The sequence below is a fragment of the Hyposmocoma kahamanoa genome, unplaced genomic scaffold (genome assembly GCF_003589595.1).
Source record: "Hyposmocoma kahamanoa isolate Upper Pololo Valley unplaced genomic scaffold, ASM358959v1 78, whole genome shotgun sequence".
NCBI classification, from domain to species: Eukaryota; Metazoa; Arthropoda; class Insecta; order Lepidoptera; family Cosmopterigidae; genus Hyposmocoma; species Hyposmocoma kahamanoa.
The window spans coordinates 4,633,024-4,650,803 of NW_020653945.1; the positions used below are offsets into that span (position 1 = coordinate 4,633,024).

At 37.1% G+C, this 17,780-nt stretch overlaps 1 protein-coding gene across 1 annotated transcript in view; it reads left to right on the forward strand.

The window, feature by feature from the left end:
- The window catches only part of LOC113232919 (extensin), a 219,329-nt gene extending 202,667 nt beyond the window's left edge, over nt 1–16,662 (forward strand). Inside the window, exons 3-5 of the mRNA XM_026467820.1 lie at nt 12,712–12,838; nt 13,316–13,373; nt 13,449–16,662. Coding sequence (XP_026323605.1) covers nt 12,712–12,838; nt 13,316–13,373; nt 13,449–14,999 — 1,736 coding nt within the window. The 3' untranslated portion in view covers nt 15,000–16,662. The remainder of the gene's footprint in view (nt 1–12,711; nt 12,839–13,315; nt 13,374–13,448) is intronic.
- The last annotated feature ends 1,118 nt before the right edge of the window (nt 16,663–17,780 follow it).

A 17,780-nucleotide genomic window follows, 5' to 3' on the forward strand; every position in this document is an offset into this window, starting at 1 on the left:
TCTATTAAGACCTACTTCAAACCCCTAAGGAAGATTTATCAGTTCCTGGGACCAGTGTAAGTTAAATAGGAGTTGTAAACGTCAATCACAGTCGCGTAAAATAGTATGCAGCCTGCGAACAAGTCCTAGATATACCTATATATTCAATTATCAACAAACCTTAGCTTTTTTAAAAGAAATTCGTTTTCCATTCAGAACACTCCGAGGTACCATATTGAAATTTAAAATATCCTAATTTCAACAGGGAACATAGTTTCTCCGTACCATCAATATTTTCTCTGATGAAAAATACTAATTAATAATTATTAATACAAAGATCGAACACTCAGAAAAAATTCCTTCGATCCGGTCGGATTCGAACCGACGTCTTCTTGCATACCGTGCCAGACGCTACCAACTAAGCCACGGAACGAACCAACGGACCTCACGAATTTTTCTATGTGCTTGCGTCGTGTCTTTGTATTTGGTTTTTCAACGACTTTTTAATCGTAGCGCCATCTATGAGAAATCCATGACAGATTTATCACCCAGTTAGTACCTTTACAGCTACCAGTCCTGGCGAGAGATGTCGCTATTCACTGTATTAATTAAATTTTTTTTATTGAATTGATATTCAATTATTTATTTTTTATTTTTTTGTGAAATTACTCCACTAGTTTGTTATAATTATTAATACAAAGATCGAACACTCAGAAAAAATTCCTTCGATCCGGTCGGATTCGAACCGACGTCTTCTTGCATACAGTGCCAGACGCTATACCAACTAAGCCACGGAACGAACCAACAGACCTCACATTTGTAAAATATTCGCGAAAAACAAATATACGCGATTTAAATCCGGAAAAATAGTTTTATTTCCTATGTATAACAATCGCGAAAACCTAAGAACTCGATTTGTAAAATATTTGTTAAGAAATATTAAAATATACAGAAATATACAAAAATTAATATTTAAAAAAAATTTTAAACACTTAAAAACTTTTAAAATTTTAACCTCTTGTTAACGCCCACTTGCTCTTGTGCCTCTATTTTATGTCCTTGTCATTTTTATCAAGTATTGCGAAAGATAGCAGCCCGTCCTAGATTGCTAACGTAAATAAGCTATAGATCCGGAAAAAAAGACTCTCATTCCCAATTTTAAAAACAACATTTATTTTTAACACGAAATGAAATCTCGGATATGAATTCAAATTAAGTCCACGCATGCATTGAGATGTCGCTGTATAGTCTCGTACTTCCTGCGTTATGAAAAGCCTTTTCACCGGGTGAGTGCCCATATTACGTGCCACCTCGACTGAGAAATTGCTTCCCTCTGTGTTGTCGGGCTTTTTAGTGTAAACTTTTGTATTTATGGTTTTGTTTGAATACTAAAAGTACTTAAACTTGATAGGAATAGTAGAATAAACAGTGTCAGAATTAAAAATACCAAATAAGGGTTAGATCTCACTCTTAGCAAGCTGAACGTGTGCTTGGGGAACCGATAATGCTGTTCACTCTGATTGAACACGCTTCATTACGCGTTTTAGTTTTACTTCTACAAGATTTCTGAAAATGTACCGTTTGGCCATTATGGTAAAGGGTTTTGCTAGTCGTCAAAAAGATATTTCACGTTTATCAGAATAACTCTAAAAGTACTAATCATATCAAAAAGATTTAAACGTCAATTTGTTCCTGGCACATTTTTTGATGCCATTGACACTAGTCAAAGCGTCATATCAAGATTATGGTCTCGCTACCGAGACACTGGCAGAAAGAGAAAGCGGCAAATATACAAACCATATTTGTGTTGCAAAAACAAGCGATTCGTTCTGTGTACTGTTTACGTTCTCGGATTTTTCTCAGAAAAAAGTTTAAGGAGACTGGTATCATGACTGTGGCGTCACAGTACATTTACTCAAATATTTTGTTTGCCCATAATACACATAATTTCTTTAAGAACATTGACTTACAATTATATGGACGTCGGGTCCGCGCTAAAAAGTGTCCGCACTTGTAAGGCGCTAAAATCGTATACAGAGCGCCAAACTCCGCTTTAGTCTTCATTTGTTCGACTGACAGCGCGATACTGCGATGACATTACAATTTAAATTTCGAATAGGTGACTTGGGACATTTTTTTCGTGGTTTTTGTATTAGACCCGTCGTCCATTTATTTGTAAGTCAATGTTTAAGAAAGAAGATCTCCTTTATATTAACCTTAGAACTAAGTTCAAATTCATGGTACCTAACACGATTTGGTTTAACTAAAGTAAACGATTGTTTTGGGTAACTGTATACGTTTTTACAATAAGATTCCGGAGCATATTTTAAGATTACCATTTCCTAAGTTTAAAACTTACATTAAAAGTATTTTAATTGAAAAGTCATATTACAAAATTGTGGACTACGTGTTAGATAAAGATGTATGGAAAGACAACGTGAGTCTAGATTCCACACGAATATGATTCAAAATGTATTCTATAGCATTTAAGTTTAGAAAAGAGCAATCCCTAGAGTTTCTTGTTTCTTTTTCTTGGTTCTTCTCAGGGAGGTCAGTGTCGTGAACGAGCAGTAGCTTAAAAAAGACGTTTTCAAGTGTAAAATTTTTACCTACTGACTGGCGATGTGGTTGAACGGCACACAGGGAATAGTCGGGTGACTACCGCAAGACAAGACCGAGGCACAGCAAGTTACAGCAAGGAAACAACTCAACGTTACGGCTAGGCAATTGGTTTTAAAGCTTAAATCAGATAAATCGGAAATATCCCTAGACAGCGTTGATATATGTATAATGAGGTCCACGTGAAACCCTTATGTTTAATTTTCCTAGGTCAGAAACATAAACCTATGCCTTCCGCCATTACAGCTTCTTATTTAATTAAACTTAGTTCCACATTTTTAATATCGTAGTTTACTTCTAAGAATATCAAATATATGTTATAATTATTAATACAAAGATCGAACACTCAGAAAAAAATCCCTTCGATCCGGCTGGATTCGAACCGACGTCTTTTAGCATACCGTGGCAGACGCTATACCAACTAAGCCACGGAACAAACCAGCGGACCTCACGAATTTTTCTGTGTGCTTGTTGTCGTGGCTTTGTATTTGGTTTTTCGACGACTTTTTAGCCGTAGCGCCATCTATGAGAAATCTATGAGAGTATTGTCACCCAGTTAGATATCTTTGCAGCTATCTGCCCTGGCTAGAGATGTCGCTATTCACTGTATTTAAATTTTTATTGAATTGATTTCAATTATTTTTTTTTCATTTGAAATTACTCCACTAGTTTGTTACAATAAAAAAAAATTAACAACAAGCACATAGAAAAATTCGTGAAGTCCGCTGGTTCGTTCCGTGGCTTAGTTGGTATAGCGTCTGGCATGGTATGCAAGAAGACGTCGGTTCGAATTCGGCCGGATCGAAGTATGTTTTTCTGAGTTTTCGATCTTTGTATTAATAATTATAACAAATTAGTGGAGTAATTAGATATAAAAAAAATTGAATATCAATACAATACAAATTTAAATGTCATATGTACTTTAGAAACATAGCACGTATAAACTCTGCATCCATACCACAACAATCGCGTAAATGAGGAAGTGACAAGATTCAACTTTTCACTACCCAAAACAAATTAAAAACGAAGTACTCAGTTTTAATATTATAAACGTAAACGCACTGAGAGAAAAATTTAGGAGATATAACATTCTTGTTTGTTCCCCTAATTTTTGTAACCAACTTTTAGCAGGTTGGTGGGCAAGGGGTCTCCCCCTTAACGTCTTTAAGGAGCTTCACAAATCATCGCCGCGTATAAAATTGCTATTTATAAAACACTGTTCGCGGTGGGTTAATGAAACTTAACTAAACGACTTGAAAAAAGGAGGAGGTTCTCAATTCGACGCGATAACTCCGCCATTTGTGAACCGAGTTTAATGATTCTTTTTTTGTTGAAAAGGGGGTACCTCAGTAGCGGAATTATTTTTGTTGCCGGTTTTTTTAGTACTCTGTACTGAAATTATTTATATACTCAGACAGTGGCGAAAAGAATGACTATCTATATCGCACCGTACAAGACGTACACTCTAAACATAAACCAATGCACGTCAAGCTTTACGTCTTAATAAAAATTAATAACTTAATGGCCTCCGAAGGGCCGGCCATAACTAGCTAGAGAATTGCCAGATAAAACGTCCACTGTTTATGAACTGTAGACACTGCGATCGTAAATGACCGTATTATGGATACCCAATGCAATGTTAACGCCCATGTGAATATAAATTACAAATTATTTCGAGGTCAGACTTACAATGAAACTACTTTTCGGATATATATCCAAACAAATATTTGGTTTTTTGTTTCAAACAAACCAGCGTTTCGGGTTCTTTGTAGGACCCACGTTCACGACTGACTGAAATGGCATATTGTATTGTATTGACATCAATTGTGATATCATAAAAAATAAAGTTGCTGAAGTATGTGTCATTAACGCTTATAGATCACCTATCACTCCACTAAGTAGGAGATTTGACGTAGGCGGCAAATTTTGTAGAGCGAATGTGGTTGGAATCGCGGGGAGAGATAAACCTCGACGTATATGATGTAGTAACCAGGATAGAAAAGGGGCTCCTTCGATGGTTTGGTCATGTAAAAGATATGGATGTTAGTTGATTGACGGCGCAAATTTATAGAGCGAATGCGGGTTGTATCATGGAAAGAGATAGACCTCGACGTACATAATGTAGTGACCATAATAGAAAAGGGAATACATCGATGATTTGGTCATGAAAAAATAGTCGATTAACGGCGCTAATTTTAAGAGCGAATGTAAATGCGAAATGAGTGAATGGAAACACGGGAGAGATAGATATCAAAGTTTCAATCAGATTGGGGATGTTAATTTTTTTATGTTACCAAATCACAGGACGAAAACGTGCGCCTGGTGTTAAGCGACACGCCTGTCCATAGCAGTTGCAGTGCCACTCCCAGCTTTAAATCGCAAAAATCTAAACGACAGTCCCATTGCGTCAGTCACACGGAGAGACAAGTCGACAAATCCCATGTGCCTGTAATTTCACTAACAGCCTTACCCCTCCAAACCGGAACGCAGTAATGCTCACATTACTGCTTGGCGGCAGAAATAGTTAAGGAGGCAGTATTTCCCTGGATGAACTCTTTCACAAGGAGCTCTACTGTCACTTTAAATAGGCCGGAGTAGACACCAAGAGTGAACGGAATATATGAAGACATTGATGCGAGTGATGAAGTCGAAAGAGGTTTGTCTCTTTTTATTGCAGTGGGAGATAAGTGTCATGGTTATACTCGTGTATAGAATTATTATATTTAAAAGCAGTAGAGCTCCTTGTGAAAGAGTTCGTCTAGGGAAGTACAGTCAAGCTGTAATGTGGCCATTACTGCGATCCGATTTTGAAGGGTTAGGGGTCCTGGTGAAATTACTGGCACATGGGACTTGTCAAGTGCCTCTCAGATCGTTGCGTTTTAAAGCTCTCAGTGGCCCTGCAACTGTTATGGACAGTCATGTGTCTTACCACCAACCACACGACTTGTTCGTCCCGTCACTTGATATTATAAAAAAAATTTGAAAAATGTCTTTAGGGGTCATTTCATGTCAATTTGTCAGTTTGTATACTGAAAACAATACTTACTCACTCCTGTTTATTTTCTCCAAGGTCGAATAAAAGTCATGACAGCACACTTATAATATTGTATTCTCAATTAACTTACCTCATACTTGAACCGAAAATATCAAGCGCAAAACCTTTTCGAAAAGCTGTACTTACTTTAGAGTTTAATTAAAATACTTTCATTCGAACTTAAAACTTTGGGTAAAGCAAGCGAACCGCGCAAATTCGTTCACAAGTTTATATTTATCGTTGTAGCTTGCTTAGGGTTTTATTTATGGTTTGTTACACGATATCAATGGTTGAAAGCGTTTGAGATAATCCCGAATTTGGATTCCACGGGCTATCATCGTCGTTATATAATGGGGCATTTACACCAAGTCGTCAGGCGATATTCGCTACCCGATATAAATAGGGAGTCGTCTGACGACGGTACTTAGTCAGACGGTCGACAGACTACTCCGCCTGTAACGATGACCCGAAGACTTAGTAATGTGCTTATATTACCGCTGGAGGTGGATTCGTAATAACATAAAAAAGTTCGAAATAAATAACGCACACACTCAACATATAACATATAAATAAAAAGGGTCCTCGTACAAAATAAACACGGTACACGAACACTTATATAAAATTTTATATTTCGCTAGTTATAATAGGGTACAGAGGAAGGAAACGCTGGTGGTGTTTGTCCAGGAGCGTTACGCAGTATGCATTTTTTTATTTATCATCCGATTGTGACAAAACTTTCGTCAATTGTCATAACATCTTCAGAATGCCTTACAACTCCGCCACCGAAGAGGAGATTTGGTAGTGGACTACCTAGCGGTGGCAACCGCTATTTGTGCAATACGCAATGGGAAGTGAACGCGTCTACAGCTCTGATACTTAACTGGAAAATAGGGAAGGTACTATACGTTCACCCGGGGCGGCTCACCCGAGGCACTTGCCTCTTGAGAACCGGATGAAGCCAGTGGCAACGGTCCGTGACAACCCAGTACACTGACTGATCTGGGGTCAGAAACTGAACTTAGAGGGTTCCTGTATACGTACAGATTATAATGCCCTTCTCGTATACCCTAAGGGTCGGTAGGGAGGGTCGCTATAATCAAAACTTATATAGAAAGGTACGGAGGCTATCATTAACAACTGACGCAAGTAAAAAATTAATAATAAATATAATAATTTCCCCTAATTTATTTCCAATCGTCACACGCACGGCCGCGCCTTTCTGATCAACTGAAAAGTAGATCATAGCTCTACTTCAAAAGAGTGTAATTGTAATATTTAAGAAATTATTATTTAATTACCTATATATTAAAGATTTGTTATAAAATTTACATTTTATGGTGATCTATTTTTATAAAATTTATTATGTATTGTTGTAATATTTCATTATAGTTACTATGTAGAATTTTTTAACTACGGAAACCCTGTGTCGAGGGGTCATGGACACACATATAACGTCACAAATTACATCCAAACTCACGAGAGAAATAAATATAGGCCATACAAATATTTTTGCCGGACCGGAAATCCAGACCAGTATGGCTACTATTCGGCCACGGAGGCAGTTTAAACAATTAGTATTCGGTTGGGATTAAATTGGACTGCATGATTATAGTGTATTACAAATTATTGACTATATGATGGTATGAAAATTATTTAAAAACTATGAAAACTTTGTATGCCGCAAGGCGGAACACAGTGGTTCAAAATTATTTTTTGTAACGCCTTTTATAACCTGTGTAACAAAGAAATAAATGATTTGGTTTGATTGGAAAGTTTCTGAAGTAATAGAAGCCTTTCAAAACGTCATTCGTGTAATTGTTATTTCAACAAATGTATCAACAGGTAAAAAGGCGATTCATGTGCAGATGCATTTCTCCACCGCGCCATACTACACTAAACGTGTAAATGACGGTCTGACAAGAAAATTTATCAATTCCACTCTGCGTGGCAAATTACAAGAGAAATACTCAGTTTTAATATCACAAACACAAAAACATGAGAGATCAATTCAGGGGATATAAATTCTATTTTGTTTATCTACTTATATTTTTGTAGACGACATTTAGCAGATTGGTTGGCGGTGACCCCTTAATGCCTTTTAATGAGCTCCACAAATCATGACTGCATGTAACATTTTACATGCAATCATGATCGACAACACTGTTTGTTCACGGTGGGTGAAGCTCTTTAGCTAGTGGATCATATAAGTGTTCACTGAAAAGCCAATTTAATATATCATTTCTAGTAGCAGTAAAAGATTTCGTCCAGGGAAGTACTGCCACCTTACCTATTTCTGCCAACAAGCTGTAGTATGAGCATTACTGCGTTCCGATCGAATTTACAAGCACATGGGACTTATCAACTTATGTAACATAGTTTCAGGCGCAGTGGCAGTGCCCCTCAGATCATTGCGAAAGCTCTGAATGGCACTGCAATTGTTATGGATAGGCGGTACACAACGCGCAAAAAAAACGTGTAAACAAGCAGTCAAATTGAGAGCTTGACCCTGGGACCCTGGAGGTACCCTGGGAAGCGTTTTGTTAACAGACTTTACAAAAGGAGTTTTGTAAAGTCTGTTAACAAAACGCTTCCCAGGGTACCTGTAAAGAGTTCGCAACATTGGTTTGTAGAAAAAGCAAAATACGCGATTTAAATCCGATAAAAAATTTCATGTGTAACATTCGCGAAAACATAAAAATCTATACATAATAATAATCAAGCTTGTAGACCGATTACGTGTACGAGACTGAAAATATACAGTTATGTATTACAAAACTCGTATACACAATTACAAACACAAACACATTGCTATTACAAACCATACTCACGAAGGTCAAAGGTTGTGACTAACAACTTTCACAAATAAATCGTTTTTACCAAATATCGTAAATAGCAAGAAAATCAATAAACAAACTAGTGCGAATTTCATCGCTTACAAAATTATAGTTCCCAAACAATCGTGACAGGGCGCAGGCGCCATCAATCAAGCCGTAAACGCGTTTATGTTGCGCGGTACGCGTGCGCAGCTTTGTTTGCCACTGCAGAGGAAATGCGCACGTGTACGCTAAAATTGGCTGAATGCGGTTGGTAAAGCTTTGATCGAAGTTTATCAAAGAAAAATTTGAGTCATAATATTTCTATACCAATCCATTTTCCGTTATGATGTTTCGTAATAACTTGTTCCTCAATTATAATGAAGAATCCATCATATTTTCCCGTGGATGTAAACCAAATTTATGTCCTACATTGGTAATATTATAAATATCATGATAGCGCATAAATAGCGGATCCAGAATATCTGTCAAAACATGTCATCGAAAATTGTATCTAATATCATTTATATTGTGATGACATTGCGTTTTTAAAAAAAGATGGTTGTATATTAATCTGTCGCTGAGTGCTAGATACCAGTGCTTGGCGTCAACCAGATTCTATTATTCGCGTCTATTTTTCTGAAGCATGTACAACTAACTATTGATGCTGATGGCCTTGACTAGGCCACCAAACAAACGGGCTAAGTAAAGGGTATTATAAAGTGTATACAGTCCTGACTTAGGACGCTACTGGTGACTTCCACTAGAAGGGCAATTAAAATTCGTACGCAACTCACGTATATTATATTTCTCTACATGTCCACTTGTGTACAATGTCCATTTTTTGTGGTGATTCGGAATAGGTTACTCATTGATTACGTTCCGTTTTCCGCAGTCTTTGACACGATCGCATGCTATCAGAGTGATGAGGGAGCTACAGCTAAAGGATAATTCGTACCCCAACTGCTCGCGAATTTGACGCTTCTTCTGACTGATTTTTCTGTTTCAGTGTTCGACACCAACACAGATATGCCAGTGTTGACACTGCATTACTTTGTTTACATTGATCCAGATCATCATTCATTTATTCTAGTATACGTTAGTGTCACGCGAAAGACAAATTACAAGATAGAAAGATAAATAAATACATTAAATACAGAAATACATACAATTCTTGTCGTAGCGCGAAAGGGCGCTGAGTCAGCTTTTGCAAAAATCCTTAAGGCGCTGAACTGAATATAGAAGGTATTTATAAGCAAACAAGAAATGGTCTTGAGTAAAATTATTCTTTCATATCTAAATTCGTTTCAATAAAAGTCAATAATTCAAGAAATGGTTTGTATAAATAGTGTTCCAGAAAAATGATTTTATGTTAATCTCACTCCATTGTAGTGCTATCAGGAATCGAATATTACGCGGTATTTAATTAACAACAAGTTCATCCTAGCGTCATTTTGTCAAAAATTACTATAGAAATACTACACCAAACCCACGAGTGATTACTGTGCGATTTAGTACTGGATTGAACACTCATAAGTGTTCTGTAACATTGGCACGGGGTGTATGAAAAAGCAGGAAGAGGTTACTGATCCGAGATATAGGCAATCACTCCGTTGTCTGCAGACTGACACTCCAGCGCTGGCATGCCCGTGACACTGGAGCCAATCACGGCATCACATATCAGTTCTTCTGAACGCAACCTCCGCGCGTCTGTCTGCTAGGCGAGTCGTTGTAAATTCGCCAAACATAAAAGTTCTACGATAATAGATTTTGTCTCAGCCCTACTCATAAATTACTTTCTCGTAATCACACATAATATGTATGTGATCTGAACAACAAACACAAACATTCCTTAATATATCACTTATGCTCCCAAATTTTATTTCAAGGCAAAAGATTCCCTTGCTAACAATCCTATCATGCTACCGTCGTGAATATTAGATGAATTTAGTACATAATGAACCTTATTGTATCCTTTGAAAAGTATAGAAAAGAAAATATATTAATAATGAAAAGGTAAAATAAGAAAAGTAGTCGAAGATATTTTTGTACAAAATTTGTAGGTTGGTCCCAAAGCAATGGTCGGGTATTTGGTACGTGAGTTCTCACACGATTTCACACATTATGTTTGGTCAGTGCACTTCAACTTACCTGAAAGGATTTGATAGATATAAACTTAGATCTACCTGTGTCCATAAGAAGTATCTGAATATACATTTAAACACAGTTAAAAGATTTCATAAGTCTACGAATGTGCACAATGTAATGAAACCGTGATGTCAGACTCTTCAGTTTTATACTGGCGTACACCACACTGGTAAATTATCTTTTAGATTGGACAGTTAGGTAATTACATACTTTACACGTAAACTTAGTATCGATCACAAATGAAGTTAAGTTTTGTGTAGGTGTATGTGCTTCTATAGTGAACACTAATGATAATCTGCTTTAAAATTTGGTATTTGAGTTTCCCTCAGCTTAACAGTTAACCACAAACCCGTAGTTAAGACCTGTTGGTACCTAAGTACGTGTTAACGTTACTTGCCCTATAACCGTACAACTTAAAATGATTAATCATTCTACTTTGAAATTGAGACAGTTCTTCGTACGTCGTTAGATTACTAACCTCCGGGAAAGTTAATGTGTCAAGATATCGATTTTAGACAGCGAAGATCTGCGTCAGATCTTCGTCGTCTATTACGGTCATAGAGCACGGAGTATCCGAATTCTTATTCGGATAACTTCACCCTTCTCCAGTTGAGGCTTTGCACTAGCTCCAGTTGAAAGGGTTGTAACCCTAAATAAACCATAAAAAGGTATATATAGAAAAACAGGTATATTAATATAAAGCACTACCCAACTTGACGAAAAAGATATTAATTAGACACTTGCCCCTAAAAAGGGCCGAGATATGCTACATTACAGATACGTATTCATAGGTACATGATAAGGCTTGTAGACTGTTATACACTTATTATGATTCATACATGATTTAGATTATATTATAATGATTATAACTTAGTAAAAGAATCAAAATTAGACGCGATTGAACTTAAAAACAGCTCCGTCCGCTGTCGCGATCGAGTAGGGAGTAACGATGGAACGAAACAAAATCAGATTGCGAGGCAAAAGAACTATGAAAATTCAAAATTTAAATTTAAATACGAGTGGCCAGGAACCGGAGAAAGGCGATAAAAAGGTGGGATGACGATGCAAGGAGGTCACACCGTCACACAGTTGAGGCTTTGCACACCGCTCAGAACGACGTTTTTAGCGCGACAGTGTTATAAACTTTTATCACAAAAAACCACAATCCAGGAAATGACACAGACAAGTTTAAGTAAGCTTAATTATATCTAGCGTACCTGTAAACATAATGTTACGGATATGGACGGCAAATCCAAAGCGCAGACCTTTAGTATTTACGAATCATTGCAAAATATCTTACTTTATCGGTGAAAAAAGATGAAGGGCGTTTCTTCACTAACAACCCGATAACTGCCGGTCCAATGTAAAAATTCATCATCGCCCCCCTAGCTATTCTTTAAGATGATCCGAGTCAAGGGAATCTAGTACCTCTCATTTTGTTTTATGTCAAAAGAATGATTGATCAAAAGAAAGAATAATTTCAAAACGCAAGCTTGCTTGAAAATACTTAACTTTTCTTTTAGTCTCCCTTCACGTACAGACAAAGAACTAAACTCCGAAACTTAAATGTTCCCAACAAAACCTGAACAAACAAGTTTTTTCAAGTCTTTTCTCATATACATATAACACTACCCGTATTACTTATAGATTACTCCGGTAAGATATTTTCCGAGGAATCTGTAAATGGCATCATTAATCTTGTTGCTTTCGACAACATTTGTTATTGAGGCCTTGAGATATTTATAGGGTGCAAAAGTCAGGTTTTAAATGAAATACAGTGATCAGTGTTTAAGCTAGTATATAATTTCGGGAAATTTTTGATGTGTCAATTCTAGAACTTTGTTAATTTTTGTTTTTTTTAAGTAGGAAGATCCTCTTAAGCCAGGTGCTGGTGCCTGGTGGTTCTATTAAGTCTAATGGTATTTTGTAGGCACTCGAAAAATGTGATAAAGATATTATACTCGTATGTAGCCTTAGAGTAACTAGTATCTGCACCGTTAAATTTAATAATAGGGGTTAATTTGTGACACAATTTAATGTAAGATTTAAAACTAGAAATTGTTCTGAAATAAAGTCATAAGATTTTTGAAGACAACGAATGTCTTTTCAACTCCGCAGGCGCAGCGGACAAAGAAGCGGACGAAGAGGAGGGTACGGCGGCGGGGACAGTGCCAGAAGACGAGCTTGCAAACGATCCTGAGCACGGCAAACTAAGCTTGCCGCTTACCACACATCAAGCTACTATGTAAGTAAGATGCCGTAAGAAATGCATCCGTAAATACTATATATCATTACACACCACTACAGTTAGCGAAGTTTGCATCTGCCTGAACTAGGATTGAAAATAATTACCATCCGGAAATGTGAAAATAAATAGGAAACTTATTTGATTACTATACTTCTTTTGATTTTTAAAAAGCCTAAGACTAAGCGTCGGTCTTAAGCGTTGTCATTACAATAAATTGCATAGCGAAATTAAGTCAAAATCAGAATGATACACGTTTCTCCTTCATTTCATCCCAGTTTTATATGGGATTCATATCGCTGCTTTCGTCCTTCGAACAAGACATGCATTATATTCGGAACTCATCATAATAATATGTGTTTGATCGTATCATGCTACTTTTCATGCAACAACGGGTCTGTTTAGGTTGACATTTGAGGTTTTATCAAGAGACAAGCAACTTTCACAAATTTTTAAAATAACTAATTTGTGTTGCAGTGAGGTGTCGGCCAGCCAGCAAGATTTCTTCAAAATGCTGGACGAAAAGATCCAATCGGTACTATTTCTCCCAAATTTATTCAAAAATTACTTTGTTAACGAACTTTTTCTTGAAATATTCTGTTGTTCCCAGGGAAAGGATTACGATTCTTCTAGTGAGACAGAAGTACAAATGGAACATGAGCGACGTAAAATTCTTATAGAGCAATGGAGATCAACGTCACAATCAACGCAGTCTTCACAATCTCAGCCGAGTCCCCCTACGCCCGCGCGAAGACGCGTCCCCAGACCGCCGGAGCGGCAGAGCAGTCCGGGCTCCGCCCGTAGATACTGTCGCCAGCAACATGTCCCCGATGGCATGTCACCCCCACCGAGGAGAGCTCACAGTGCCCAGTCTCACCACCACGACCCCAGACAAATCAATGGAGATAACTGGCATGAACCAACAAAATCTCCTATCAAAAGACCACAGAGCGCCGGAGCTAACTGGAAAAACAACCCTAAGGTTGCTCCATATAATCAAAAACCAAAGAAAAACGAAGGAAATGAAAATCAAAAATTAAACCAAAAAGACTTTGAGACAGGTTCTAATCAGGACATATCTCTGATCACTTTCAATCCTACATTCCAAACACACAGTCCAGCGCACTCCGTGAAATCGCAACAGCCGTACATAGCGCAAATAATATCATACCCTATGTCTCAACAAGTTACACCTCCATCTACACCGAAATACATAGCGCCACCAGAAGAATACCAGGACCCTCAAAACAATGTAGTTGATAATAAGTTCAGTAATACCCAAACACAACCACCAGCAGGACAGGCACAAGCAAATTCGCAATCACACATTTACTACATTCATGGTAATCCCTCGTCCACCGTTCCCCAAGATTTAGCTCAGCAAAGGCAACAAACAGCTATACACTTACAGCAATATGTCGCTATGAAGCAAGCCCAACAACAAATGTTCACGTACTTGCAAAGGAGTCCGCATACAGTTTTTCCAAATGTTGACTTCACTCAAGTTGCAAATCCTAGCAGAATGTACGAAAGCGAGGAGTTTGTGTCTCAGTATGGGCACCCAGCAATGAGGCCACATAGCGCGCCTACACCGGTAGGAGTCGTCAGGCCCATGCCAGTAGCACCTGGTTTCAATCCCATGCCAGATGGTACACATATGGTCCAGATGCCTATATGGCCACATATGCCTCCAGTTGTTTCAACCATGGGCCCGTGGGTACCAGGACAAGTGCCGCCGGAGATGCAATACTATCCTCAAGCACAGTTCATGCCAATGTACCGTCCAAATTCCGCGGGATCTGCAGGAACATTAACGAGGTACCACAAAAAGGAAGTGAGTGACAGTGAAGTGAAAAATAACGTGTGCCAAAGCATAAATCTAGTCAGACAGAAGCCAATAGGTCAAATTGTGTCGATCCCGGGACAGGATTTGACGGTGTGTAATAATATGAGCGATAGCCCAAGCCCGGCCTCCGTGAGTACTGACAGTGGTGTGTCGCCAGGGAACAGTGTACCCAGTTCGAAAAATTCCGTGTTCAGTACTCCTTCAACAGCCACAAATGATCCTTACTCCAACCCAATAGATAATAAAGTTAAGAAAAACAAAACAGTACCATTCAGCACGCGATCTCTAAAGAACTCCAAGAGTCTAGATTCTTAGTAAATATTTGTAATTATGTAGATTTTCTAATTGTATGTACTTAGCGTCTAGTCGACGAGACTATTTGTAAAGTAATAGTGAAATTAGATTCCAAAGTGCTTGTCTTATATAATGTGATTTTATAGTACATTTTTTATGGATCGGTGTTTTAATTGCCCTTATCATTGTAGTTTATTGTAATCTTAAAGGCTCGAATGCCGATAGTCACTGTTCTTACTGTGTCTGTTTTTTGTTATAATATTTGGTTATTTGTTAAACTGTTTCATTTAAAAGCTATTCAAACAATTCTCACATGTATAAATAGAATACGTTAAAGTACGAAATTATAATATATGAATCAAATGACCGTAAAGAAATCGATAGCAAGTTAATATTAAAGCAATGTGTGGAAGGTTAAGTAACAATGTAAGTCGAGGTTTGTGAGTAATTCAAAACCGAATAGCGATAGAATTTGTAATTTGAACCTTGACAAAGGTGGCTTTGTTGACCTCGACAGTGAAATAAATAGATTTAACTAAAGTTATTTGTTAGAAAATCCTGAAAATGTACACGACTAAGTAAATTGAGCTGCAGTAATCTAATTGAGCGTTGAAGGAAAAGCCGCTAACTGAAAATTTTATTTCAATAAAAAAATTGAGGGCAATGTGACGATGAAGAGACATGACCTAACTAAATATTTGAGCTTTACTCAATGCCACTGTAAAGGCAAATTGGATCTATATATAGAAACTGATATTCTCGTACCACGCCCAGATGATTATAACGATTTTCAAAATATGATACGGTTTCTAATTCTTTTGTTTAAATTCTACAATCGTTTGTTTCTTCTAGATATAGATAGGTAGTAAACATCACTTCATCGTCAAATAAAACAGTTTTTGACCCGGAGTACTGTCATTAAAAATATTTGAAACATAGGTTACACTATATTAGAGACGAAATTGTATAAGTATATTGTTATCGCCCAATGTAATTACGTACTTTCTTAAATGTATGAAAAGTTATCAAGGGTCATAGAATGAAAGTGAGAAAAATAAACCCCTCAAGGTTTATTTCTGTTTCAAAATTCGCTGTATAAGCATAGTATAATAAGCAAGTAGAGCAACTCCAGCCTGTTGGACACGTAAATGGCTTCACTTCTCTCGAAGCGTAGGGTTGTTACATAATTATTTTACTTGTACCTTTAACTTTGAAACAAAATTTGAAGAAAATAATACTAGAATAACCTTAGTTAAGTGCAGTAGGTACTTACGTATTGTTTTTTTTATACCAGACTTGCGGATTGGTATCTTGGTTACGGAATACGATTATGAAGCAGAAATTAAATGCTGAACAATTCTGAATTTGGGGCACTCTTGTTCAAACTACCACGTCAACTATTTGATGTAATTTTTTAGACTCCAAGCGAAGGCTTCAACTCTATAATTAGTGGCACGTGTGACGCCACGTGCTTTGTAACGCGAATGCATCGCGAGATTATGCGAAAGTGTGCGTCCGTATAGGTCGCGTGACGGGCGTGCACACCAGGGCTGGGTTGTATTTGAATTACTTGTAATTGAAAAATATATATAACTATTTAATAAATATTTTTTTAATGTACTGACTACTATGTGACAATTCTACTACGCGGACAGTGCAGCACTATTGACGTTACTAAACGATACTCCGTGCCCCGCCCTTGCTTGCCATATTATTTTTTATTTAAAGTATTTAGTAATTTGTATTTTGTATTTTATAAAATCTGATCAAAATTTGTATTTCAAATACACCTCATGAAAGTATATTGCATTTCATATTTTAAATATATATAAGAATTTACGTTTACGTAATTTGTATTTCAATTAAGAACTAGCATGTATTTTGCCCAGCCCTGGGTGGAACCCGCTCTTGTACGGAGTTGCCATACTTGTTTTATTATGCTTTAAGTTTTTGCACTAAATTTTATTTAAATAGTTCTACTTGTAGCAAATGAAACTATTTTTCCGGAGTGAAAAAACATATATACGCGACTTAAATCCGGAAAAATAGTTTCATATGTAACAATCGCGGAAACCCAAGAACTCGATTTGTTCTATCTAGCTCTGTCAAATCGAAAACCTAGTAATATTCATGTGATATTGCATTTTATGTAGAGATTTTCTAATGTAACCATAGTTCAATGCAGGAAATGGAAATGCTATACAGAAACCAATCACGAATGTGGATAAAGAAAACTCTATTAAAATTTTACGTTTTATAATACGGGTAATTTATTTAATTATTTATTTATGAATTTTTAAACTAAATTTTAATCAAATCTAAATGTATGTTTAGATTAAAGACGTATAAATGGTACCTCTAAGTGCCGAATGATGCATTTTCAATTATCCAGTAATGATTATATGAAATAAAAATTAATGCTTCGTTTTATTGACCTCATTTATACAACACCTTTCATAACAGCGTGGTCACTTTAAAAGAGATGAAAGTATTTTTCTACTAACATTGAAGTATAAATAGAGCAGCTGTAGAGACCCTTGTGAAAAAGTTCGTCCAGGGTAGTACTGCCACCTTGCCTATTTCTGCCGGCGCCAAGCTGTAATATCAGCATTACTGCATTCCAGTTTTGAAGGATAAGGGTGCTGGTGAAATTACAGGCACATGGGACTTGTCAACTTATGTCTCAGGGTGATGGGCGCAGTGGTAGTGCCCCTCAGATCTTTGCAATTTAAAGCTCCGAGTGTGTAGCTTACCACCAGACGCACGACTTGTTCGTCCTGTCACTTGGTGTTATAAAAAAAT